At 45.2% G+C, this 25,910-nt stretch overlaps 2 protein-coding genes across 8 annotated transcripts in view; both read right to left on the bottom strand.

Annotated features, from left to right (window-relative positions):
* chd9 (chromodomain helicase DNA binding protein 9) overlaps positions 1-18,669 on the bottom strand; it is a 79,138-nt gene extending 60,469 nt beyond the window's left edge. For 2 of the 6 annotated variants that reach the window (XM_086026871.1, XM_086026873.1), the window contains exons 1-2: positions 17,595-18,107; positions 9,849-11,403 (exon numbers count right to left, since the gene is read on the bottom strand). In XM_086026871.1, the coding sequence (XP_085882997.1) occupies positions 9,849-11,303 (1,455 nt within the window). In that variant the 5' untranslated portion in view covers positions 11,304-11,403; positions 17,595-18,107. Of the gene's footprint in view, positions 1-1,473; positions 1,544-9,848; positions 11,404-17,594; positions 18,108-18,520 lie in introns of those variants that run through there. The other 4 variants (XM_086026869.1, XM_086026870.1, XM_086026872.1 and 1 more) reach the window with 4 other exon arrangements.
* Positions 18,670-19,576: 907 nt separating this feature from the next.
* Positions 19,577-25,597, bottom strand: aktip (akt interacting protein). 2 transcript variants are annotated; one of them, XM_086026803.1, is made up of 11 exons: positions 25,444-25,597; positions 24,723-24,881; positions 22,634-22,842; positions 22,478-22,542; positions 22,264-22,364; positions 21,445-21,533; positions 21,278-21,376; positions 20,893-21,000; positions 20,757-20,817; positions 20,412-20,555; positions 19,577-20,223 (listed from the first exon to the last, which is right to left on the bottom strand). In XM_086026803.1, exons 2-10 carry the CDS (start codon positions 24,768-24,770, stop codon positions 20,448-20,450), a joined length of 888 nt encoding a protein of 295 aa, XP_085882929.1. In that variant the 5' UTR covers positions 24,771-24,881; positions 25,444-25,597; the 3' UTR covers positions 19,577-20,223; positions 20,412-20,447. The 2 variants fall into 2 exon arrangements, with proteins under 2 accessions (XP_085882929.1, XP_085882928.1); XM_086026802.1 differs by having other exon boundaries at positions 19,577-20,555.
* Between the last annotated feature and the right edge of the window lie 313 nt (positions 25,598-25,910).

Below are 25,910 nucleotides of genomic sequence, written 5' to 3'. Positions count from 1 at the left end.
TGAGCTGCCACTCAGAGTGACATGCCCGACTGGTGTCCCCAGTTGGTTTCTCATTGGACTATTAAATATTTCTCATGTTCAGAGGTGGATGGATGCCATCCTGAAAAGTAATGCAATCGATGAACCACACACAAAACAGTCAGCCGTTATTATGAGAATTTAGTCGCATTCTTCACTGACTCGTGTCAAAGACACCTTGCCATTAACAATAATCTAAAGACGAGCTTGTGGCAAGATAAAGGAACGCATGTTGAATGTAAACATGTCTACTTCCAGACTGCCAACAATCAAGAAATGAATAATCACAATATTGCGCCAACAGTCTCCAACCCTGGCCCCACCTACATTCTTGCCGGGTGAAAAGCAAGGTCCTCATTTCTGCGGAGTTAGGGGGCAGGAGTTAGGGCTCCCCTGGCGAATAGGAAAAAGACCATAAGGTATGCTAAAAATTCACCAGGAATGTGGATTGGATGACTGAGCATCAACTCGGCGGGAGCGGCATTAAAAATATCTTTCGGAGCCGAGCGCGACCCACGGCAGACGGTCGAACCAGTTACCATCCAAGAGAGCAGCATGCAACGCAGCTTTAAAGCGGAAGTCAAACCCAAACATATATTTTTTTAAGAATATGTTCTATGGAGTCCCACTAGTTGAAACACAGCATTCTGATTAATATTATGTTTATGGAAGTTGAGTCAAGCAACAAAATCCACCCATTTTTAGCCATCCCCGGAGGCGGCCATTTTGTCACTTCTGTCGACTGAAAATGACATCACACACCCTCAGGGCTCAGATAACGACCAATCATAGCTCAGATTCAGAAAACAGGTCAGCCGTGATTGGTCGTTACCTGAGCCCTCAGCGACTGTGATGTCATTTCCAGTCGACAGCAAGTGGCAAAATGGCCGCACCCTGAGATGGATGAACACAGGTTGATTTTGAGCGCTTTACTCGTTTTCCACAAATGTCATATCAGCGGTGTTCACACTAGTGGGGGTGCATACAACAGACTATTGTTAAGAATTTTGGGCGGGAGTTAGCAGCAGTACTCCTGTACTGTAATCTAGAGTGGGGAACATATGACCTGTGGGCCATGTGTGACGGTCCCTGATAGGAAAAAGGGTTCTGCTGTAAACACAAGGTCAGAGGGCAGCTATTCTCTGTCAGTAGCCACCTTTTCCTAGGCGCAACTTTGCATTACGGCCAAGGGGTTTTTCCTCAAACTTATGTTTGGATGCCAGAGACAGAGAGGGGAGAGAGAGAGACTGTGGTATTCTCTCTCCGCCAAGTGGCAGGTCAAACCAAGTTCAGCAACATTGCCCCGCGTCACAATTGCTTGCATTCCAGCCACAGACACAAAGTACTCCCTCAACTTCAGCCCAAAATAAACACTCGCTGGCCTTTACATCCCACGGAATGAACACAACGGCAAAAGGACAGACGAGACGAAAGGAGAAAACTTGAAATTCAGACCTACGGTGCAGTAGTTGACGCTTCCCACATGCTCCACACACACACACTCTGTCAAGTACGGCCTCCCTCCTCCCCCCGCTTCCACCCAATAGTCCCGCCTCTTCCGCCTCAACCGCCTAACATCCTGTTTACTGGTGACCCCCGCTTATCCCCCCCCCCCCCCCCTCCCGCCCTTTCTTATCTGTCGGGCCTCCCAGCAGAGGAGCTGATGGGCCGAGTGCAAACAGGCAGACAACTTGACACGGCGAGGGAGGGGAAGGTTTAGCCAGTGGGCTTGAGAGGTGTGGGGGTTGGGGGGGGGGGGGGGGGGGGTTCTTACAGAAGCAGCAGGTTTCCACAGGGCTGCGCGGCAGCTGCGTGTAAAATCTGCACGTCGTGTTGTATTAAGCCGACGCTGGGTGTCGCCTTTCAGGGCTGATCGTGGCCGCCCCCGCCCGAGCTCGTCCGCTCCGATCGTTCGTTGCCTCCGAGTTATATAAACCTCTGTGAGGTCAGCAGGCGGCGAAGCTAGCGTGACGCAGACAGGAGCGCGCAGGCTCGGCCTCAGTCACCCACAGGCGAGGCAAGGTGGGGGAGGACGCGTGGCAGCACCCACTTACCCACAAGCGGGGCACCCGCATCGTGCTCGATCCAGCCATAATAAGCTGCTATTGATATTGATTGATTCAAGTGTCATAAGATCAATACTTTAGTTATAGATTCTCTACTGTGTGCAATTCCCTCCAACATTTCTTTGAACTCGAGGCGTTGTTTAGATGTTTACTATTTTCTCAATGTTCTATTTTCCATCCATTGGGAAACTTTGCCAAATTGTTGTCCTGGGTTTAACCAATCTAAAATCATTTGAAAGAAAATCACCAAAACACGAAGGTCATGAAAACTCATCTACAGATTAATCTGCCGTAGTTATTGACGCGTATCGTGTAGCCGTATCGCAAAACTGACCCTCTAACAGGAACACACCATTATCCTGTAGTGGAAATTAGGGTAGTTAACGTGCATCAGCGACCACACAAACAATAGAAATACGGTTTTTTTTCCCCCCAACGTCTTCGATAAAAACACTGTTAACTGCCTACGTGTGAAATGGTCAGGGGTGTCCAAACAGGTGAAAATGTGTGTGTGTGAGGGGGGAGGGGGGGCGACCATTGTTCCAGTTGCTTTCATGTTTTATGGCATTCATTACCAGTCACCTTGTCGTAATTTGTTTTGTCTGTAATGACTCTTGATATTAAATTTCTTGAAAACAGCCACAATCACTTGGCGAACTAGGCAGACACAGTTGCTTTGTGAATAATATAATATAATATAATATAAAAACATTTAGGCGGCACGGTGGTCGACTGGTTAGCACGTCCGCCTCACAGTTCAGAGGTCGCGGGTTCGATCCCGGCTCCGGCCTCCCTGTGTGGAGTTTGCATGTTCTCCCCGTGCCTGCGTGGGTTTTCTCCGGGCACTCCGGTTTCCTCCCACATTCCAAAAACATGCATGGTAAGTTGATTGGATACTCTAAATTGCCCCTAGGTGTGATTGTGAGTGCGGATGTTTGTCTCTGTGTGCCCTGCGATTGGCTGGCAACCAGTTCAGGGTGTCCCCCGCCTACTGCCCAAAGACAGCTGGGATAGGCTCCAGCACGCCCCGCGACCCTTGTGAGGAGAAGCGGTACAGATAATGGATGGATGGATAAAAACATTTATTAAAATAAATATACTGGTTAAAAGCAGCCCTTTGAGTAATTCATGGTTGTAAATGCTGTATGCCAATTTCGAGTTGTCGTGGAAGCAACGGCCCTCTCTGTCAACGTTCTTTTTCTTTTAGAAATGCACTGGAACGGGCCACACAAAAGGTCATGCACCGAGGGGTTCACTCTGACACCTAACACGGCTTTGAGAGTGGTGTGTTCAGAAAGGCAGAGCGCGCTCAAAGAGCATTTCCGAAAGCACCCGAGAGTGCAGCCACGGGTCTGCTAACATCATCTGGTGAAATATAACATCGATTTTTTTGACATGCGTATTTTCTACTGTGATCAACAGCACTGACGGGAAACACATTATTAATTTCATGCCAGAAGCTGCGGGCCGGTGTAAATTTGAATACGGGCCGCATTTGGACTCTAGGCCGGACTTTGGACATGCCTGCTCTCACTACAGCCCCCCAGGACAATGACTCTGTCTTGAACCCGAGGGGCTCGTCGTCACACCTGTGAGCTGACTGTTGCAGCATTTGGTGATCAATCCTAATTAGGCAGATTCACTGCGGGGGAGTGCAGAATGGGCCGCTAACCCCCCGATGGCTCGCCTGCTCAGCAAACACGCCACCATCAGCAGGCTCTTCACAAATCAGTGCACATGTTTAGCACAGTCAGCGGCCGAGCGTCGACACGGGGGCCGGACAAAGGGTCCAGTCAAAACGGTCTCGATAAAGGACAAAGACGCTAGCGTTGGCCAGTTGCGGTTGAAAAGAGGTCGCACTTGGGTACGCGGCAAAGAAGCGCACAGATTGTGATCGACTCCGAGGCACATCCTGGCTCAACAAACAGTAGCCAAAAATCTGGAAAAAAATGGAAACCAAAAAAATGGAAGAAATTATACCCCTGAAGCCTTGCGTTGACCTCACTTTGTGTTCTGATATCATTGCATGGATATTTGAAATACGCAGGTCATGAATTCACATCTGGCCTAAGGCCAGATACCTTCAGCAGTGTCAATGGAAACATGATCCTAAAGAGAAAAACAAAATTAAAGTCTTGTGCTGTACACAAAAACTTAGGTCTCTGGAGAGTCTGCCCACCCATCAAGTGTGAAATTCAACAACCAAGTAAATATATTATCTGCCTATTTTTGACTAAAAGGTGTCCGCGAGCCAGCAATTCTGCACTCAAGTCCCGCCATTATGCATAAGTGGGGCTAATTTACATAGCTACCCAAACATTGGCTGTCTGCCCAAGACATTGCGAGCTAGGCTGGGGGAAGTTCCAGGCTGAGGTTAGGTCCAGAGCCACTTTCAAGTGACGGCCATAATCCAACGATGTGGTCGGTAGAGTTGAACAGACCAGTCAACTATGCTACTCCGTAATGGCATTTGGAGTTTGAAGTTGACAAATCGCTGATCATGTGTATTTGCCTTCTTGTCCTCCAATCAGAGGCCCTTTGACTTGTCCATCTGCTGTCATCTTCCGCGAAAGACAATCCGCTGGACCAGATCGAGCTATGCAGAAGTGAAAAATCCGCCAATAAGGCAACGGTCTTCATACATCTGCACAGGTCAGAGAGTATGACAAATGCGCAGTTGTCCCGTTCCAATCACATCATTTTCAGATGATCGGTATTGAATTTCTTTGACAACATTTTCAAAGGTCACCAAACAACAAAATAATCTTCGTTTGCTAGGATTCCACAAAAATGCTTGCAGTTTTTGTTTGGCACCGAATTGCTCATATTTTGCCCCGCCCCCCCCAAAAAAAGGAGGACCATAATAGGTTGAATTGATTGACAAAATTAAAGGGGAGCTATGGAGGCGACCAAAAAAAGGCGTTTCCTGATGACCAGAATGAGGGTACCATGATCATAGGTGTTGCGATAACAGCGTGCATGACATCACTCACGATTGCAACAAGATAAATTTCAAAGTAAAAAAAGCAACTGTAGCTTTCTACCAGTTCTCTAAGCCTCCATAATTGCTCAGGCTCTGCCTCTTCTTGTCATGGTCATGAAAGCCAAAGCCATCATGACCCCAGCAGTATATCGGATGGGATGAGTGCCTAAAAATGGCCTCAATTCAGCAAGACAATAAACTCTTAATGTTAATCAAATCATTTTCAAGGACACATAGGAACTGATTAAAAGCGTGGAAAAAAATTAATCATCTCTTTCTTATGATCAATATACAGAGCATCAAAAGAGCTCATATGGTCAATCTGTTTGGTACACGTTGTACGGCTGGATTACTGGTCACTGTTGCCACTTTCCCTTCTGTTTGTTTGCGCCGCTTCATTTAAGTGCATTAGAGTGACTTTATATGAGATTTTGGGGTCAAGGTAAGCCTATTGCGCCGCCTATTGTGTTTGTTTACAAATAGTATGGGGAGGGGTCCTGCAACACATTGTCATGCAAATTGTGAACAAGGCCTGTGTTATTTCGGTGCTGGAAAGTGTCGGTGCACCAGTTGGAGGTGTCAATATGGTTCAAAACAAAGTGATTTCAAGTAGTTGGTTGTGATACAGTTTGGTTTGCTTGGACTTTCTATAGTTTTTTTTTTAAAACTGAACCATGGGGGAAACAAACCAACTTTACAAATTCATCAACAGCTTTGGACGAGCAGTACAATGAGTCCGTCCCAACGTATGACATTTCAAGGTTCTGAACATCGTGCGATGACGTAGGTCGTGCAGCGAAGTTAGAAAACAAAGTCACCTGGCACAAGAAGGCACATTCACCACGGTATTTACCGTTTTTGATTTGATGGTTGTAAAAGTGTTTTTCATACAAATACTGATGGATGGATTGACTATTACGACTACTACTGCGTTAGCGTACTGGTGCTATGCCTCTGGCATTCAGACTCGGGTGCGTCGCTGTAAAATTTGAACGCTGTCGATAACCGAGGGCCTCCTGTATTTAATCTATAAATTCGCTGTAGTCATGATTTATCACCTGTTTGTAAAATTCTTCACCAGGAATGTTTGGGTAGACGTGTACGAATACGGCATTGACAGGCATATTCAGATGATGCAAAGCCCACTTTGGCACAGTGTATCTGATCACTTTGTAATCACATTGGCAGATATTTTTGTTCGAATATGGTTAGTATTATTATTATTATTATTATTATTATTATATTTGGACGAGGTCCGATTCCAAATTCAGGATCCATTCCTACGGTGGTAATAAAATACAAAATTTGAAGTGGGCCATACTCCATCACTAACCAGCAGTACTAAAATTATACTTAAATACTAAAGTATTTTGTATGGAAAAACAATTGTGACACATTTTGGTATGTTTGGGATTTTTTTTTTTTTTTTGGTGAACATAAACATTTCCCCCGAACGGTCCACCTTTAAGATGTTTACTCTTCAACTGATTCGTACCAGAGAAAGCCGCCTCGAGACACTAAAGTTGATCTTCTGTTCCTATCGTAGCAGTGTAACCCGAATTTGTACGAAATTGGAAGGCATCGCAGAATATCACTAACCGATGTGCCTAACGCAGTCGTAAAGCCATAATTAATGACCGTCATTCATATTCTTACAGCGCTGCCCAAAATTATTCTTTATGCGTGGTTCGTAACCTCGACACTCTAAATCCAGCCGGTTAAAAGCTACAGGCATGCATTCTTGTGCAGGTGTATTGTATAAGGTCAACGACTTTTGCAAGGTTTTATGCCTTTCCGTACGTACGTTCTTTTTTTGTGTGTGTGAAAAGTAAAACGACCACACCACCTCGTCAAAATTCGCGCGAGCGTGCTTAGACTTCGGCTGATTTCGCCTCCTGACGTGTGTCGCCGCCCATGTCTCCGTGGATGCTGCTAGGTAACTCGTCAAGTAAAGATCCGGATCTGCCTGAAGCCTGTTACAGCCAGCTCAGGCAATCACCCAGCATCTCCCCCGACCCACCCCTCATTTATTTTCTCCCACTCATGCTCTTCTTTGCTGTCTCATTCCCTCCCTTTCTTCCCTAAGCTGTCCGTCTTTTTCCATGAGCTGCTGCTCTGCTCGTCTCCCCTTCCCCCCCTCCCCGGAGTGCTCTCCTTCAGCCACACTTTTTCGAACCCCCCCCCCCCCACCCGCACCCCCCCCCACTCCTCCTCCTCCAACAGCCTTGCCTCGCTCATGCGTGCGCCTGCACTCGCGGCCAGTGTGGCGGCTACCACAACAGCGTGCAACCTCCCCCCACACTCCACTCCAGTGTGCTCCTGGCTTGCCCTGACCCACATCTTGATATAGCCCTAAGTATGCTTACAGCTAAGTCCTGAAGACACTCCACTCTTAGCCTAATCAGGCCTGACCTGCTGTCGGTGTACGGGGAAGATAGACAAGCCTGGCTGGACGGACGGTCGTCTTAATCGTCATCTTCTGAAGGCTTTCGCTTGCCCTCCCGCCCAAACGAGACCATTCCCCGCTAGACGTCAGTGCGTTTTATCTGGGCAGAGCTAGTTAAACATTACGCGACCGGTCAGATTGACGTCCATTACACCCCGGGAAGAACAGAAATGTTCTTGCAATGTGAACAAAGTGGGGGAAATGCCATTTTATGACATTTATCTACACGGAGGCCATCTTAGCACTGATAGAGGGGGCAACTTTTGCAGTTGTTGTGGTGTATATTGTAATGTCATATGTTTACATCGACGATCCTCGATCAACGCCGAAAATGAGTATTTGCAGGTGACGGAAACATCCTATCGCAATGTAGTAGTAGCGTTGCTGCAGTTTCATTGACCGTTCATAAAATGTGTAGCATCCAAAGCGCAGGACATTAAAAGTCACTCCAAAGTCACAGAAAAACTCCCAAACTTATACTCTCTTGGCGCGCATGCACACTGCAAGGTCATGTATTATGACTGACAGTTGTCTTAATTAGTGCATTGTAGTTTTGGATGTAACATACGAGGGTTTTTCGTTCAAAATTGCGCGGCGGCTGCTGCCTCCAGCTAATTTTGTGCCGCCCCCAGCCAGAGGCATTGATATTGCTCAACACAAAGTCAAGCTCCAGCTGTGTTGATTGAGCGATTGACGTCCCTTTGCGGCAGCAACGTATTTTAACTGCAGTTATGGAGGCGCTACAGCAACAGCACTGCGCCGGAAAGACCTGAAGCAACTACCAAAGAAGAAACAGATCGAATACCTGTACAAACAGGTAAATATTGGCAGCTTTTTTTTTTTTTTTTTTGCGCATCCAAATGTGTCGTGTTTATTTTTTGAAAAGTTTCCTTCCTGTCAAAGTAATATTTAGGATTTTTAGCGCCGCACATATGGCAGGCAAAATTAGCCACAACCTTAAAAAGCGATCTCATGAGGAGGAAAGTCAAGAGCCCGGATGAAACAAAGCAGAGGAATTAACGTAACAGGCAGTTAATGTCATCATTTATAGTGGTGACGACATGTGGAAATTTGTGTCGCGTCTGAAAGTCGTTCACAAGCGACTGGTGATAGCGAGGGCCAGAATGCAGGACAGGACGAGGAGGCGAGGCGAGGGTACTTAAATCCGTTTCCAATTAGGAGTGTAACAACGCAGAGCCAACGTGTACCCAATTGCAACGTGTTTTTATTCCTCTTTCCACACCTTCTCAAAAACACAGAGCCAGTGGCTTGAAAAAGCAGTGGCTCAATCAATTTACCTGGCTCAGGCATATTGAGGAAGGCATGCACTATTTATGCCAAGAGCACTGTGCTCCAATACAGCAGGCAATCGCTGCCTGCCGAGTGAGACAGCCATCAACCAACTACAGGCTGCGCACATTCAAATGACATGACCTGACGGCCATTCACAAAGCAGCAGAAGAGAAGACAAAGCATATTAAAGTTGGTAGTACCTAAACACACTCAACTCGTAAACTTACAAAAACTACAATAATACAGTTTTGATAGTTAAAGATAACAACTGTTTTTTGGGGGGTTTTTTTAGGGATAACATGATAATAGTCTTATTCTTATCGGAACCCTTAACCGACAGTATGTTGCCTGGAAAAGAAAGCGGTTGACAGTTGAATTTACAGAATACGTGCACAACATGCCGCATGGTCAGGATGGTACCACCTCTGCCTCAGTTTGAGACAGGAAAAACTCCGTAAGAGCCAATCCCTGGGTACCGGGAGCTACTATCCTATACTGCGTGTTTTAGATGTTTCCCTCCTGCCAAATCAAGTCCAATTTATTTATATAGCCCTTAATCACAAAAAAGTCTCAGAGGGCTCCACACGCCCACAGTTGACAAATATTAACAACATCCCTCGATCTTAACCCCCAGTAGGGCAAGGAAAGACTCACAAACCCCATCTGGGGAAAAATGAGAAACCTTGAGAAGGGACCACAGATGGGGGAACCCTGGAAGCCTGATAAACGATATTGAGGATTTGAATCAGGTGTATTAGAGGAGGCAGCCCTCCAGAACTGGCCTTGCCCATACCTGGCCTACACTCTGGACCAATTCCCCTGCCAATCACGAGGCTGATACATACAATCAAATCAACAGTTGATGCTTGCCTTTGTATTAACAAGCAATTTGGAGTCTACTAAATAATAACCTAAAATTTTCAACAGTGAGCGTTTCCGGTCAGAACTTTGCCGAGTGCTAACCACAAAAAACGATGCTCTTCTTAATAACTTTCCAAACGTAACGCCTACGTTAAAAAAAATGAAATAAAAACTGTATTACCTCTTCTTCCTTTTGTCCAACAGGTGTTTGTGTCCTGTGCTCGTGCCCCCACGCCTGGTTGGAATCGGCCCAGGAACCGTTAGATTGATCCGGTTGGCTGAGCGCGACCTCCAGCTGGGGCAGAAAATCAGGCAAGAGGTCGGGGGGCTCCAACCCTGCCAAATCTCTATCCTGAGCCTCTGATGCCAAGAGGTTGTCCCCTAGGGATGGGTATCCGTTGGCGCTGATGGCCCCGCAGCGCTGAGGCCGCTCAGAGGGCAACTGCTGGGCCACGCTCGGGTAGCAGCTCATCGATTCCCCGAACATCTCGGACAACTTGTTGCTTCCCTGCGTTTCTCCGCGACAGCGCAAAGCCTGAAAATGACATTCCTCTGCCCGGTTAACTGAGGTCTGCTGACCCATAACTGATGCAGATGGAAACAGACACGCTGCCCCCGGGAGCTCGGGCAGAGCGGCCGCGAGGGGAGTGGCGGCGGCGGCGGCGGCGGCGGCTCGGCCCGCCGCCGAGCCAGAGGACAAAGGCGGCCGACTCAGACAGCCCATTTCCGACTCTCCGGGGTAGGAAGGGTACTGAGCCGGTTGGTAAGTGGTGACAGAACTCGCGGAGTAAGTGGGCAGCGAGTGAACCAAAGGTGACGAATCCATGGGTGGGTTATTTTCAGCCATTCCTAATCTGCAAGAGAAGTTGCGCTTCTGTTGCTGCTGCATGCAAGTTACCGGCAGAGGGTCATTTGGACTTGGCGCAACTGCCGAGTGAAACCTCGCTGCCGCCGCAGCGAGCTGGTGCCGGGCCTGCTGTGGACTCTGGTGGATGTGCTGCTGGCTCCGAGGCTGGCTCCCCTGGTGGAAGGGGAAGCCGTGATGGTGCCGTTGCTCCAACGGCATGGCCTGCATGTTCATTGGCGGATGTTGGCCCTGGTTGAACAGCTGTTGCCTTTGCTGCTCCTGACGTAGTCTGTGCTGTTGCGGATGATGCGTTTGTTGCTGTCCGACATTCATTTGCTGGTTGTACAGCTGCTGCTGCGACAGAGGGTGGTACATGTTACCATTCTGGTCCTGATTCCCCCACATCGGGCTGCCGCTGTTGAAGAACAAGCCGTTGGATTGAGGTACTTGGCTCACGGGGCCATTGTGGTACCGGCCCTGTTGCTCTGCAGCCACACCGCCTGTACCCCCAGGACCGGAAAATGGCGGCGCAACAGGATTCTGCGCCTTAATTCCAACATAGTGCCCCATCTGCTGACTGTAAGAGGGCATGGCTTGCTGAGTGGATGTGGAAGACACCGGCAGCATCATGGCTTGGTTTTTCCCGGAAGCGAGAGGCTCCACTTGGATGGGCTCAAAATCTGCGCCGAGATTGAGCTCATCCACAAACGAAGGAGCTGAAGGGAAGCCGTCCACATCCACCCCTTCCAGACCTCCACCGAAGAGGTTGGGGTCGTCGAAAAAATCCATGTCGGAGCTCTGACGGGTGACGCAACCTTAGGGAGTTCAGTGGATCCACGTTGGTTACGATGAACCGGTGTTCGAAGAGCTACGGCATCACATTATGAGACTGTAAAAGCAGAGAACATGAAACAAATATTAGATCACAAATAAGGAATGACATTTCCACAAAAGGGTTTTTTCAGGCTTTCCCATCCATCCGTGAGTCCATATCCTCATTGGCTTTGCGGGTAACTGACGCCTAATCCAGTCGATTGAGCGCGAGAAGAGGCTTATACCCTGCACTTAACTCGTCAACAGTCAGTCGTAGGGACACATAGACAAATGACCACTCACATTCACATCTACGGGCAGTTTAGTTTTGTTTGAATCGTTAGTCTCTTATTGGGATGTGGGAGGAATTCAGAGTAACTGAAGAAAATGCAAGCAAGCACAGAGAGAGCACGTACAATAAACTCTAGAGATAGACCGATATGTTTTTTTTTCCCACGACCGATACCCATTGTTAGTAGTCAAGGAGGCCGATAACCGATATTTGGAGCCGATATAAATTTTCTGCAAAAAATATTGGCGTCACAATCAAAAAAAAAAAGAAAAGGAAACGCTTACGTTTTTAAGCGTACGTCTATAAAACAAATTTTCAGACGTGCAAAATGTTTTTTTTTTTATTATTATTATTATAAACGTTTGTCGAAATACATCTTTGTTGTAACATTCTAACCAAAAGGGAGCTCCCAGCGTCAACATGTCTTCAAAAGTTAAATGAAAACTTAAACAATAGTTCCAAATAGTTTTCTACATTAAATCAAGTTGTCAAAAATTTCAAAATGACAAAAATGTTAACATTTCCTATCTTTGTTTTGATTTCAAACAAAATCAAAAAGTGCAGAGTGTTCCCAGGGTCGGTAGAATCTCATAGTTAACTGAATTTTTAAATGAATAGTTCCTTGAAGTTAGATTGATTTATGATTGGCCAGCCATTTTTTAAAAAAAGGCAGACGCCGATATTCGTCCAAACACTGAATATCGGAGCCGAATTGGCCCAGCCGACAAATCGATCTATCCCTAATAAACTGCACTTAGAAACGTTCCAATGGAGGGTCGAACATGGATCTTCTGACTGCGAGGCAGAAGTGCCGACCACTACCATAGCCTGTTTACATTGAGAAGTTGATGCTATGGCAATCCATGCTACATCATGAATTTTTGCAAATGTGTTCCTTGAGAAACATTTTGTCTTAAGCTGACACGATTCTAAACCAAAACCAATGAATTTAGCCATACAGAAATCATCGAGTGACCGCCACCCCCTTCCTCGCAGCAACTATTTTTATCATCCTGTCCTTCAGTGCAACACGCTGCTTGACTAGTAGATTCCCATAATGGCCCTCCTCGCGGCACTGCAAAGAAGTGCTTTAAAACCACGTAATGGTTAGGTCAGGAACTGTGCGCTGTCAATTATCTATCAGCAGGCTTTTCATGTGTGTAGCAAAAGCAGCTGGCGCAAGCCAACTGCCAGCCACCGGCAGCAGGTGCCTCTTCGTGCAACCCCTTGTATGCATCCTCCCTCCTCCCAATCGCCCCTCACCACAGCCCTCCCTCCTCTCAATCCCCGCCACCGCAACCTTTTCGAAACTCGACAGCCAACAGAGCTGCAGGGTAGGACGCACGGGGAGGCGTTGACAGCTGATAGAATTTCAACAGCCCAGGAACACAGGCAGACGAGGTCCTTTGAGGGCGTGCGCTTGGCGACCGCAGGCCAGCGGAAGATGACAGAGGCCAGCGAATGCTCCGTCCTTGTGCCGACGCGCTATTTGGAAAACTGGACGGGGATGCTTCCAAGGAACATAACAAGATTTGATTCGAGGTATTTTGAAGAATTTCGGGTGGGAATTCGGATGGATGTAGGAGACGGCGAGATATTACAGTCTGCGATATGTAGCAATAACGTATCAGGTGCAAAAACCTAAGATAGACCACAGATAATCATACATCCATCTATCTATCCATCCATCCATTTTCTTGTCCTTGCTAAGGTTGCAGGTGAGCTGGAGCCTATGCCAGCTGGCTCTTGGAGAGAGGAGAGGTACACCCTGGACTGGTCGCTTCAACGGTTAGGCACCAAAACTCAATACCACTATGGGCTTCTAAGTCCTTACACAGTGGGGCTGTGCAATTAATCAAAAATCAATTACAATTACGCTTATATTATTAATATGAATTTATATCCTACGCACTGTTAGTACCTTTTTTTTTATTTTATAATAACTAACTATATAAATTTTGTTTGGTCCAAACGAAACCAAACCTACTTGTCAACGGACCCTACTTGTCTTTATATTTTTTTTATGTTTGAACATTTTCTTGTTTTCTACCAAAATAAATGATTGTTTGAATAATCGTGATTTCAATTTTTACCCAAATAATCGTGATTCATATTTTTTTCATAATCGAGCAGCCCTATTACACAGTACGTCGGATACCTAACCATTCAAATAACAGCACACATTTTGGTTACTTGCTTCGGCGCCATTTGACGATTTGCCATCTGATTCTCCTTTGCTGAAGTCAGGTGATGCAACCGAAGGATTGCCGCCCACAAATTTGGGGGGAGGGTATCAAACGGCGTGGTAAAATGTCAAAATCAACGCTCTAAATTTTTCCAGCAAATACCTAAATTCTGCAACTTGCAACAAATGCAAGAAAGTAATTGAGGGCTCTTTGGGGACTGAACACAAAGGAGAGTTCAAAAGTTTGGAGAACCGGCATTTGGAGCGGAGTGGGCCGAACAGACGTGCGTGCGGCGCGTGCCATAAGCTGAGTTCAGGACTAAATGTAAATCCTTGAATGTCAGTCAAGCTATGGCCTGAGAAATTCAATGCGGGGCTGTCAATTAGCCCCACTGTTATGTCACAATTCCATTTCCAGATATACTGTAAGCAACCTCACAAAAGAAAAGATGAATTTGCTTGTTTCATTTCACCCTTAATGGGTGGGACGCAACTGCGGAGAGCCAACTCCAGTATTTGCAAACAAGCATAATAATAGTCAATTGTGCGTAACATGTCCTCCTCTACCAAACGGCCCAACGTAAAGGAAAAAAAAATATCCACCGCGTGCTAAAACAAATCATCAGCAACAACTATCAGTCGTGGATATTTTAGGTCAATAAATGAAACACCGTGGCGAGGAGGCTGCCCACAATTGCTGCCCATGACTTAGTGGTCTAATCACATTAAATATTAGGGATGTTCCGATCAGGTTTTATGATACCGATACCGATCATATGAAATATCTGTATATTTTTCCATTTATTTATGGTCACTGCTATTATGCAATATTATCTGGAAAAAAAACAGCCATATTATTGCCGTAATTTTGACAAAAATCTATATAGATTTTCAAAAGCATGAAGAAATACAAAACCGTTGCTGGCACAATACAACAATTACTCAGTCACAAAGATAACTGAAAAACTTAAATTTACCAGCTTTTAGTGACACAGTTTTTAACGGAGCAAAATAATCAGCAGTCTCAAAAGACTTAATGACGCAAAAAGTCAAATAAATAATATGCCAGCGAAACATTGCATGGTTCCGAATATAATCAAAGTAGAAAAAATAGTCACATGCAGGCTTCACTTGAATAAACTATTCAATGAGTTCCTAAATTGAAACGACTCAGGAACTTTATTGTCTTGTGCATATATATAGTGGGTCTGTTGCCCACAAGTGACCTACAATGCGTCTCCCTGCACTTATCGGATGATTTGATCGGCAATACAAGGCTTTGATCGAATATTCCGATCACGTAATTTTTCACGAAAATCGGCCGATCGTGATCATCATGCTCGTCCCTATTAAATATATTCGATTGTACAATTACAGCAAAACAAATGAATCTCAAAGGAATACAGATCTCACATTTCTAGAGAGAACACCAGCAAAAGACAAGATGGCGTATTGTCTTTAGCGTATTGTTACGACAAAGCGAAGTCGCCGAAATCGCCCTTGACCCTATTACCACGAGCCATAGACACATAGAAAATAGTAGCCTGCAGACCTCCGCCAAGGCCGAACAATGATGGCAGATAGTGAAGATACCTCCCTCATATCTCTTCTAGAGGCTAATATTACACTGTGCTGGATACAGTCGAATATAAGGAAACGTGTTCTGCTGTTAATACGTAAAAAAAAAAAAAAAAAAAAAAAAGGAAAAACGTGGAACCTGATTGGTCAAAAGTTGATGATGTTCCACTCTGACCCTGTAGGGGGCGGTAATTTGCCTTCCCAACATATTAACAACTATCTCAAAGAAGAAACGATGGCGGCCAAGTTTTGCCACTCCAAATTTTCACAACAGTCATTCAAAACGTTAATGGTGTTGCGCCAAATTTACATAAACATAGAAATGCTAATGCTAAGCTAATGAGGACGTAGAAAGCCCCCTTCTTGCTGCTTTAAAAATTCCGACCTTTACTAACTTGACAAAACCGGCATTTTCTCCAGCTTTTCCTTTCAATGTGGCTTTTCAAATGGAATGACACGGATGAAGTCGCCACAACAATTTTCCACCTCTGGAGTTGGTATCAGAAAACTTTTTTCACATTAGGGTTAGGGTTATATCCAACCGAAATGTCAGCTCTACTGTTATGGCTCGACTGTTCCAGTTTTGTGTAAGCTGTGTGAAAGGTGAAAGATGCGTAACGTTGTCAGACGTCTAATCACCAGAATGCATGATTCGGTATTCCTGTGGAAAAGTGCACACAGTTAAGACTATATCCCGTCTTTGCTGGGTTCTGTTTAAAAGCAGAACAAATGAAGAACTACTGTTACGGCTCGGATGCTCGTAAATGAAGTGGCCTGAGGCTGGATGCCGCCACATATCTAATCACCTGATTACGGGATGCTAAGTTGCCGTGTGGAACCGCAAATACCATACTTCACTAGGCTCCGTGGAAAATGCCAAAGCTACCATTACGGCTCAGATGTGCCAATTTTGCGCAATTTTGTGCCGTCTTTCATAGGTATTTGACTTGATGCAATTACCTGTACATGGGCTGCTGCGTCCTATCCTGCTTAATCGGCTACTGTCTAAAAGGCACCGGTGGATAAATTCCAGATGTTTTGTTAATCATCTAATTTTGGGATGCGGCTGTTTGAAAGCATGCACGGACCCAACGAAATCCTGCCTTTGCTGGGTTCTATATAAAACACACAATATTATGTTTGTAAAATCGGTGCAATATCCCTCATGCTGGGTTCTGCATAAAAAAACAGAGGCAGATAAATGCCAGGCGTAAACACCGGGGGAATATTCATTGAAAAAGAACCTTTCTAAGAAAGAGGCTACAGAAGGCAAAAAGTCAACTTGCTGTCACGTTTCTTGATACTTCCTCGTTGACATCATTCAAAGTGCGGTCAGAAAAGAAATGAGAATGGGGGTAAGAGCGCGTGAAGTGACACAAAAACAAGAAAAGCTTGCACGTTTCCTTCAATCATTTTCTATTCGATTTCCAATAGATGAACCCAATCCTGAGCCTTCGAACTTTTACACGCGCCCTCTCGCTTCCTTCCTTCCTTCCTTGCTTCCTTCCTTCCTTCCAGGCGAAGGGCACCTCACATGCGTCGACTTCCAGCTGTTAAAAGCACCACCACGACGCTGGCCAATACGATCAACAAACACACGAGCATACACACAAACCCATTGATTGAGCCATTTATTCTTCTTTACCGAGGAAAAGTTCTTGTCCATATTCCGTCGTGTCATTTCTAGGTAATATCGTGACGTCAAGTCTTGTGGTAGCATCCCCCAAGACACCAGTGACTCATACAAAACTACAATTATTGAAGAATTTGCCAAACTGCGTCGAATAAATTGCGCAAGCTATGGTGAAGACTAAGTTTCCACTAAGGTCGAGCCAAAATGTGGCGGAGATGGGGGTGGGTGGGCGAAAGATATAGGTAAGGTGGTAGGGGGGTGGTCGACGTCGATGGTGTCCGAGATAACGACCACCACGCCGGGTGTTATTTCCGGGGCTGAGTTTCAGTTTCAATTGCGAACTGTTAAGCCCAAGACCGACCCACCGAGCGGCACCGGTCGCTGTCAGTTCAGGACCCCGGGAAACCAGCTCCACTTGGGCGGAGAAACTGCACCAAAAGTGCGGCGAGCGTGGTTCGAAAAGTGCGTGGAACAAGTGCGAAGAGACAAGGCGTTTGACAGCTTCCTCTACGAAGGGAAGCCACACAAGCGCAGCAAAGCGAAGCGAAGCGAGTGTCTGGGAAGGCGGCGGTGGCTTACCCGAAACGGAGCCAGTTTAAGCGACGCCAAACGCGGACAACATGCGTGCGTGTTCTCGGTGAAGTTGGCTTCCTCTGCGGGCGACCTCGGCACAGCCGCTGCTTCGTCGCCGCCAAGCCCGAACCCAAGCCCGGCCACCACCACCGCCACCTCCGCGGGTGCTGTTGGCTGGCTGGCTGCTTCTGTGTTGCTGCCGCCGCTGCTGACGTGACTGCCGATAAGGGCACATTTGCATACTAGTGACCTCCTCCCTGATTGGACGTCCGGGCGTTCGCTGCAATTTCACTCCGGAGAAGTGTCATTTTAAAAGAAATTGTAATCATAAAGTTAAAAAATAAATAAATAATATAAAAAAACAAACCCGCCCCCCCCTATTCGAGTGAGCGAGGCGCTGCGTTGCCTCTCGCACTTGGAGAGCGGTTGATTTGATCTCGGTGCCTCCTGGCCAAAGTCCCGTGTGTTGTGGTGTCGTGACACCGCGCATAAGATGGCCGCGTTGGAAGCCAAAGAAGCCAATCCGGAGAGCTTTTACTTTGGCACATGGACTACAAGTCAGTCCTCCCATGCGAACATGTCAGGCGCCCCGGAGATGAGCTCATCCACCGTGGGACTATACGGACCTCGAGTGGCAGAGTCAGCGTATTACACCTGGAGCGATGTACAGCTCTAACTTCTGTTAGTAAGTACTGTAGTTCGAGTCCGAATAAGACCTGGCTACAAAGCGCAGTTCGAGTTGTTCAGCCTAAACGTTTTACTCCGCTTACATGAATTATTGACTCTTAAGTGCCTTCTTTTTTCTTTTTTTTTGTGTTAAACTATTTCCTTGGCGGCTTTCATGATGCGCCGTCTTATGACGTCACATTAAAAAAAACCACGAATTTCACATTGAAAATTACAAACTACCAACTGACTGAAACCGTACTAACCTCAACCATATAGGGAGTGCCCCCTCTGCCGGGTACATCTGGTACTACACGTCCACTCATTTATCCATTTCTAAGTGGAGGACATCTTTTGACCACACTTTTTGAACCCAGTGGCCTACAGACTCAGAACCAACGTCAACTCCCCCATTTTCAGCGCCTCTGAACACGTTTTACGGGCTTTCGTGATTCTACAATCCGCTGTTCACCCAGAATGGACGTCAAATGGCCGTTTCGACCACTTCCGTCAAATTGTTCATAGCTCCGCCCCGACCGACTGAGGGTCGAAAGTTTGTAATTTTCCAATGTTCAATAAAGTCTTAAAAAGAGTGGCGTCAGAAGACGATGCATCATTAAAAGTAGTAGTAGTTTATAGTTTGTTACAATAGGTTTTTTTTTAAACAAATAAAAGGCGCCTAGAATCCGTGTGGGCGGATTCAAACGTTTAGGTTGAGCCACGCCTCGGACTGCGCTCTGCAGCCAGGGTTACTCGTTTTGAAGCGAACCTGGTGATAGTCCGATGTGATGTCACCAAAGGTGAAAAAACAAAAGGAACGGTGGAACATTTCAGACTAAAGAGCAAGTGAGTAGTGGCCGATAGCAGCTCTTGAACGAATGTGCATTCTGTTTCCACTCTATCAGCGACCGTGTCATCCCTAAGCGAGTGTTATGCACCCTTGTAACATTATTTCAAATAATAACAGTTGGGAAAAAACATACTAAAGTAATAATATTTTCAAGAATAAATGTGTTCACACTATTTGGTGAAAAATATCAACCTTGATGCATTTGCAAATGCATTTGAAAATATCCTTTTTTAAAGATTAACAGGAATTTGTTTAAAAACTTTTAATTGTTAGGTGTTACTTCAATAGCAATTTGGTGTGTGTACAACAATGACTGCACAATAATGAAAAAAAATAAATTAAAAAAAAAAAAATCCAATAAATATTTTAGAACCCTTGGATCCAGAATTAGCAAGATTTACTTCATCAATTTACATTCAGTATCCGGTAATATCTGACTAACCAATTAAAAATATGAAAAACAAAACATGGGTAATAAATCAACATTTTTATTAATGTCATGGAAAAGCATTGAGTTTGTCATCTTATGCAGTAAAGTAAATTGATTTGTAAGGATCAAAATTAAAAATTGGTTTTGATGCACCAGGGGAGGGGGGGTGACTGCCTTTCACAACTACCGGTAGATCCAGCAGCCTTTTTTTTTTTTTAAGCACCAATCATATATATCCAGGTTCGTAAGTCTAATCAAATAAAACTAAAAATACATTTTTCATATCATTGTAACATGTTGGAGAAACAGTGGAGGGGGAAAAAAAAAATATAAACCTTTGGAGTCATGTGGAACAGCTGTAGTAACTTATTAGAATTGGGAAGAAAAAAAAAAACGTAGTTTTTTTCCCTTTAAATCAAACCTCTTATTTACACACCAAACCTTTAATAAGCAGACCAAAAAAAAAGACATGTTGAGCAACACATTTAAAACTGGTCTGCAGAAAGAAAAAAATAATAATAATGATTGACAGATTGAAGGTCCGGTCTTCACCCAGCTGTGATTAGACATTCCTGGCGTGATGAATAAAAACAGTCCTGAGCCGAGATATCATGACATCCACTGCACTCTTTTTGGACTTTTAGAACAGTATGTAATCACTGAGCCCGGCCAGCATGTGCATTTGGATCCTGAAATATCGACAAGAATTGCTAGATTCTACATTGGAGACATCCATTTGTCATCTTTGCCTTATAAACTTGGTTTGTGTATGCTAAAGCTGATAGTGGGCGAAGCTTTTAAAGCTGAGCAATATACATAACGTCCTTTTTTTTGAGGATCCGGCTCGCAAATATGGCGCGGCCGGCGATGCGGGTACCTCCCACGAGTGGCCTGTGGCGGTGCAAGCGCGGCTTCAACTGCGAGGAGGACTGTCGTCTTTGCTGAAGGGCTGCGTCGAGCCGGGTTTGACCCAGGACAGGCCCGAGCCCTGCGTTCCCTTGTGGTGGTCCTCAGGTCGTCTCTACAGAAAATGACTCATTAATACGGCGCACAAAAATATGAAGAACGCTTCAGTGTGAAAGCATAACACTCTTCCTATTTTTTTTTTTTTTTTTGGTGTGTGGTACTTTTCCAAACCTCATCCGGACTTAAGAAACCAAACTACAGGCGTGACAGCACATACCAAGTACAAGTACGGTGACGAACTTCGCGACGGACCTACTTTGTACGTGAACATTCGCTCTTTCGCTTCCTCGTGAACAGCTGGGTTCCATGGAGAAAAGCTGCAACACGTTGACAGGCCAACATTATTTCTCGCGCACTCCCAACATGATATGAGTGAGGACGGACCTCCCCACCTTATTGCGTAGGGATCGTCTATCTTGGGCTGGTCAAACAGCCGACTGTTGCATAGTTTCACGCTGTCCACCACTTTACTCTTGAACAACTGCACGTCCTCCTCATACCTGAGGGGAAATGCGGCTATGAAAACTCCAGCTCACCCATGACCTAAATAATGACAAGTGCTGTAGAAAATGGTTGGATGGCTGTAGGGACGACTCCATTTGCCCCCCCCTCCCTTTTCATGAAGGCATTAAATCGGAATTGGTCACTTGGACCCGTTGTGTAAAACCAGCCTTCAAGATAACATCAGATCCACAGATGCGACAATCCCGTGGGAGTCACAATCTGTTTGTTCTGGCTTTCATACAACATAATCAAAACGGGACCATGGACACTCACAGTACAGCAGCTTCTGGGTTGAGGGGTTCTGTGGTGTTAATCTTGTAGAAAACAGTACGTGCATACATCAGGACTTGCCAGATGTGGTTATGATTCCGCCTAAAACAAACGCCACATTACACATACTGGAATTTGATCTAAGGCATATACATTGCATTTGTGTTCACCTCCATTTGGTGAAAGCTCTTTTGATGTCAAGCTCGCCAGAAACTGGGTCGACAAGTGGATGGAAGACTGGCATGTCAAACACTAATTTCTGTAAAACACAAACACACAAGAAACAATTCACTTGAAGGTCACAGAGATCAGAATTTCTTTTGGGGGGGGGAAGGGAATCTTCCATTAAAATTAAAAAGACTGCAATGCAAGAGCTGGGTCCATGCTACGCACATTATTATTTTTAAATATAAATTGCATCAAAATGAGGAGTAGCCCCAACAAGGGGTAGACAAGTTTCGTTGAGATCTAGCGGTGTCACAAAAAGTTAGGAACCATATTCATTCTGAGGATTAAGATGTGGAAAAATGTGAACATACTAAAGCAAGGGTACACATAGCAACAATAGATGCAAGGAACACTTTTCCTCCCTCAAAGCTAGCCAAGGCCCGATTATCAGAAGTCTCATTGTGTTGAGTGTTTTTATAAATGTCTCAAGACCTTCCCACAGTAAAAATTACCAGGACAAGAGTTTGTAACAGCAATGTATCTAGCAGATAAGCTAACAATTAGCCTAGCTTCTTCCAATTCGTCTTCAATTTGCTTTTCTTTGTATTTTCTGGCACTCTGGATTTCCTGTGGCATTATGCTGCCTCTTATAGGCCAGCCTTGGTACTACGGCAGAAATGTTGATGCATGTGGTGGGTGTTGATTCTGGAGTTGACCATCACTATACACTATAAGCACACAGTTGCTGCAGATCGGTATGAGCCTAAGATGTTTGAAGATGCGTTTTTTTTTTTTTTTTAAGCAGACCAAACATTACTCACTGGACAATCGCCATCTGGATAGTTATCTGGGATATACACAGTGAACTTGAAGACTCCATCCTGGTACAAGCCATGTCTGATGAATATGACTCCAAACCACACTGAGCAGGAAGACAAATGTGTTGAATATTACCGGGAATGACTATTTCTTAGGGCGCGCCACATTTTTTTAAGCCATGCTTTTAATCATTTGAAGCATTCTGTGCATACTTACTAAGTGCTGACTTGTAAGACGGCTGCACGTAAATTCCAGGGAGTTTCTGCTTAATCACGAGTGTGCTGCAGGTCACATGACAAGCAAAGCAAATAAATTCAAAACGCACATTAACTAAAAAAAAAATCGCTCTCACGCGCCGCCACGGGAACTTACAACTCCGCCAGCAGGGAGTACTCCAAGTAAAAGTGGCCATAGGGCGCATGCGGGTAGTTTGTGGAGTGGGCGGGGCTTCCCAAGGCCGTGGCCTTGGTGACGGCAGCCGCATTCTTGGGGATGGCTGGAAGCTGCTTCTTGCCAAGGGGCAGCCGGGACGGGCTGCTTTTCAGCTCGCCCTGCCCACCCTGGTCCTCGCTTTCAGGTCTCTGCAATGTCACACGAGAGACACTTCAACATGATATGAACACTTAAAAAAAATAAAAAATAATGAAACAAAATACAAACATGCAAAGACTTAATATCCCTTTTCTTTTTTTTAGATTTGAATATCCTTTAATGGCGCTCTTTCTTTGTACTCTGTTTTTTTTATTTTCATTTGTAATCTAAACGTACAATGTACACCAGGGGTCTTCAATCTTATTCCTTGAGGTCCACTGTCCTGCCTGTTTCCCCAACTCTCTCTGCTGTAACACACCTGATTCAAATCAGATAATCAGCCAGGTCTGCAGAAGCTAACGACCCTGGTCATTTGGAATCGGTATGTCGCAGCAGGGAGAGATGGAAAACATCATCAGGGAACAGGATTGAAGGCCCCTGATATACAGCATTCACAAGTCGTTAGGGGTATTCAGCTGCCACGTAACATTTCAGGATGAACCTAAAAATTTGTCGGCGATCGATGAATCAGCCAATACATTTGCGAATTCAATTATAATTGATATTTTAACGGTTATCTTCATTCCACTGTTCACATTTTGATAAAGAAAACACCCACTGATTGATCAACAGTACCTCACCACTGCAAGGCTTGAAACAACATGGCCTCAAAAAGGAAGTGGCTGCTGAAGAGTGTCAAAGTCATTAGCAGTATGGTGACTCACAAAAGGTGCAAGTTTTGGTCCATTTTTAGATCAAAGTGGTGATTTTTGTCAATCAGCTCATTGTCAGAGAACAGCAAGTTGTGCTGTCATTAGTGCATTTTGGTTCTTCTTGACATTTCACTCGAAAGCAGAATATCGGCTGGTGTGAAAATTGCTGCTGTGATAATTTAATTGCCCTCACGGGATGAAGAAAATATCTATGAGGATCCGGTGTCCTTCAACCATCCTAAGGGAATAAGGTGCTCCTCATCTGTTATGAGGCTTGTTACATCAAAAAATGTGCAACCACCATTTTATAACTGCTGTGAATAGTTAAGAGGAAACTTCATTGCACCTTTATAACCACACGGCGTAGGCGATCACAGCCGGGAATTGAGCAGAAGTCAATGTTGTCTCGCTAGACTTCAGCACGCGATTCGTGAGCGCATCTTGTGAGTAAAATGATGGACTCCACAAATGTGCTGTGCCTTTCCTTCTTTTTGCCATATTTACCACAGAGCATTACCAGTGATGACAAAAATGGAGTGTGAGATGAACAATTCACAACAGGAAATTGGCACTTGGGTCTGTGCCCTGCGTTACCGTGGGTTGCGTTAGCTTGGAGCTAGCGGCTGCCTCCGGCTACCAATGGTCTGATCTCCGTTTGCTTTGGCTGTTGGCGCTGACGTCCGAACAGAGTCTCTGCAAACAACTGGTTAGCGCTTTCTCCTCTGAGGAAAAGCCAAACCAAATCGACACTGTGGATGTGGAGTTTGTTTTCGGGACCAACTCTGCTTCGTGGTGACTTTCCGCTATAGCTCCCCGCTATACAAACAAACAGGGAGGCGGGGAGTGTCACGTACGGTGCACTGTGCGTGCTGTGATTGGTTGTTCGGTCGGTCGGGTATCCGCGTCAGCGGCTTTGCGCCGCCATAGAGCTAAACTGTTTAGAAAGTGCCATGTAGACGATCAAACGTTTCCCATTGTTGTTGAAAATAAGAATCAACTAATCCTTCCACCAAGTGGTGACTGCAAACCTGAAAGCTTCATGAGAAAGGCACAGCATCACAACAAGCCTCCCCTTGCTTGTGTAGCAAAAATCCACTCACGTGGCAACCATAAAACCTCACATATCCACCTTTAATAGTGTCTATATTTCTGAGTATGAGATTTTAGGCCACGGTAACCCAAATTACTACAAAAGTAGACCATCAACTTTACATTACCTTACGACTCGTATTGGCAGACATGCTCCAGAAGGGGTTTAGGTTCATAACTCATGTAGAAGTTGAGTGTGGTATCTCCCCCCCCTATTTTCTTAAAGGAGGTCCCATGACAGCTGCTGGCCAGGCCATTCAGAGAGAGCAATGTATGTGGATCTGCAGCTGAGGACAAAAAACAGCAACAAGTGAAAACAGTGTCTGAAAATGCAAAACGATCCGGTGCGCAGCAGGAAATGCAAGTTGATTTATTTGGTGCGACAAGTCGTATTTACTACAAATCTAAATATTGTCGTTCCTTTATCTAGATAACCCGGGACGCATAGTTTGACTCATGCAATAGTAGGCTAACTAAACCAGCAATACCACTTCAAATGTAACGCTATTGCAAGCTGCTAGCAGTAGCACGCCTGACAAGCTGACAAGCAGAGTTAATAGTCAATCGCCTAGCTGGGGGTTCTTAGACTAGCTACGTGGATCACCTCTTGTCCGTTATTACTGGACGTTATTTTCCCGCAGACAATATATTTTATTGCCCACAAAGACACTTTAATTCATCGGGGCTGTTTTAAAAACAACCTGATGTAACCTCACCTCCTTCTCCCCTTTAACCCAACCTTTAGCGTTAGCATAAATCGAGTCCACGTCGATGACAACTTGTATGACGAGCGAATTTTAGCCTAAAACACTCACCCTGCTTGTTAAAGACGCGCATAAAAATGTTTACCTCGACTCGCGTGCGGTCAAATGCTCAGCTGTTCGCCATTTCCACGGGTGTAAACACGGCTAAACTAGTAGTGGGGTTTATAGCTAAACACTTGACAGGCGCAGCTCAATCTAACTTAACAAGGGGTGGGCGTTTCTAAGATGAGTGCGCATTTTCATTGGTCAGTACAAATCACGTTGTGAGATTTGATTGGTTCAAATATGGTCATGTGGGCAACGTGAAATTCAGCTTTTGGCTGACACCACAGCGACGATGTGTGGATGAAGCCTGAAAAAACAACAGACAAAAACAAACAAACTTGAAGGTACTAAACCGTCACTTATGTTATTTAATCGTGATGAATTAAACATCACACCATCCACCATACAAATGACCAGCTGTAAATTATGAGTGTTTTCCATTTATATTCATACCCATTTTTGCATGTGGGCAAGTGGAAGTAAAAATAAAATAAAGCAAATGGCTCG

Source organism: Filicampus tigris, chromosome 3 (genome assembly GCF_054856515.1).
Source record: "Filicampus tigris isolate MCC_2025a chromosome 3, RoL_Ftig_1.0, whole genome shotgun sequence".
Classification (NCBI taxonomy): domain Eukaryota; kingdom Metazoa; phylum Chordata; class Actinopteri; order Syngnathiformes; family Syngnathidae; genus Filicampus; species Filicampus tigris.
This window is presented reverse-complemented; position numbering and strand designations above follow the sequence as displayed.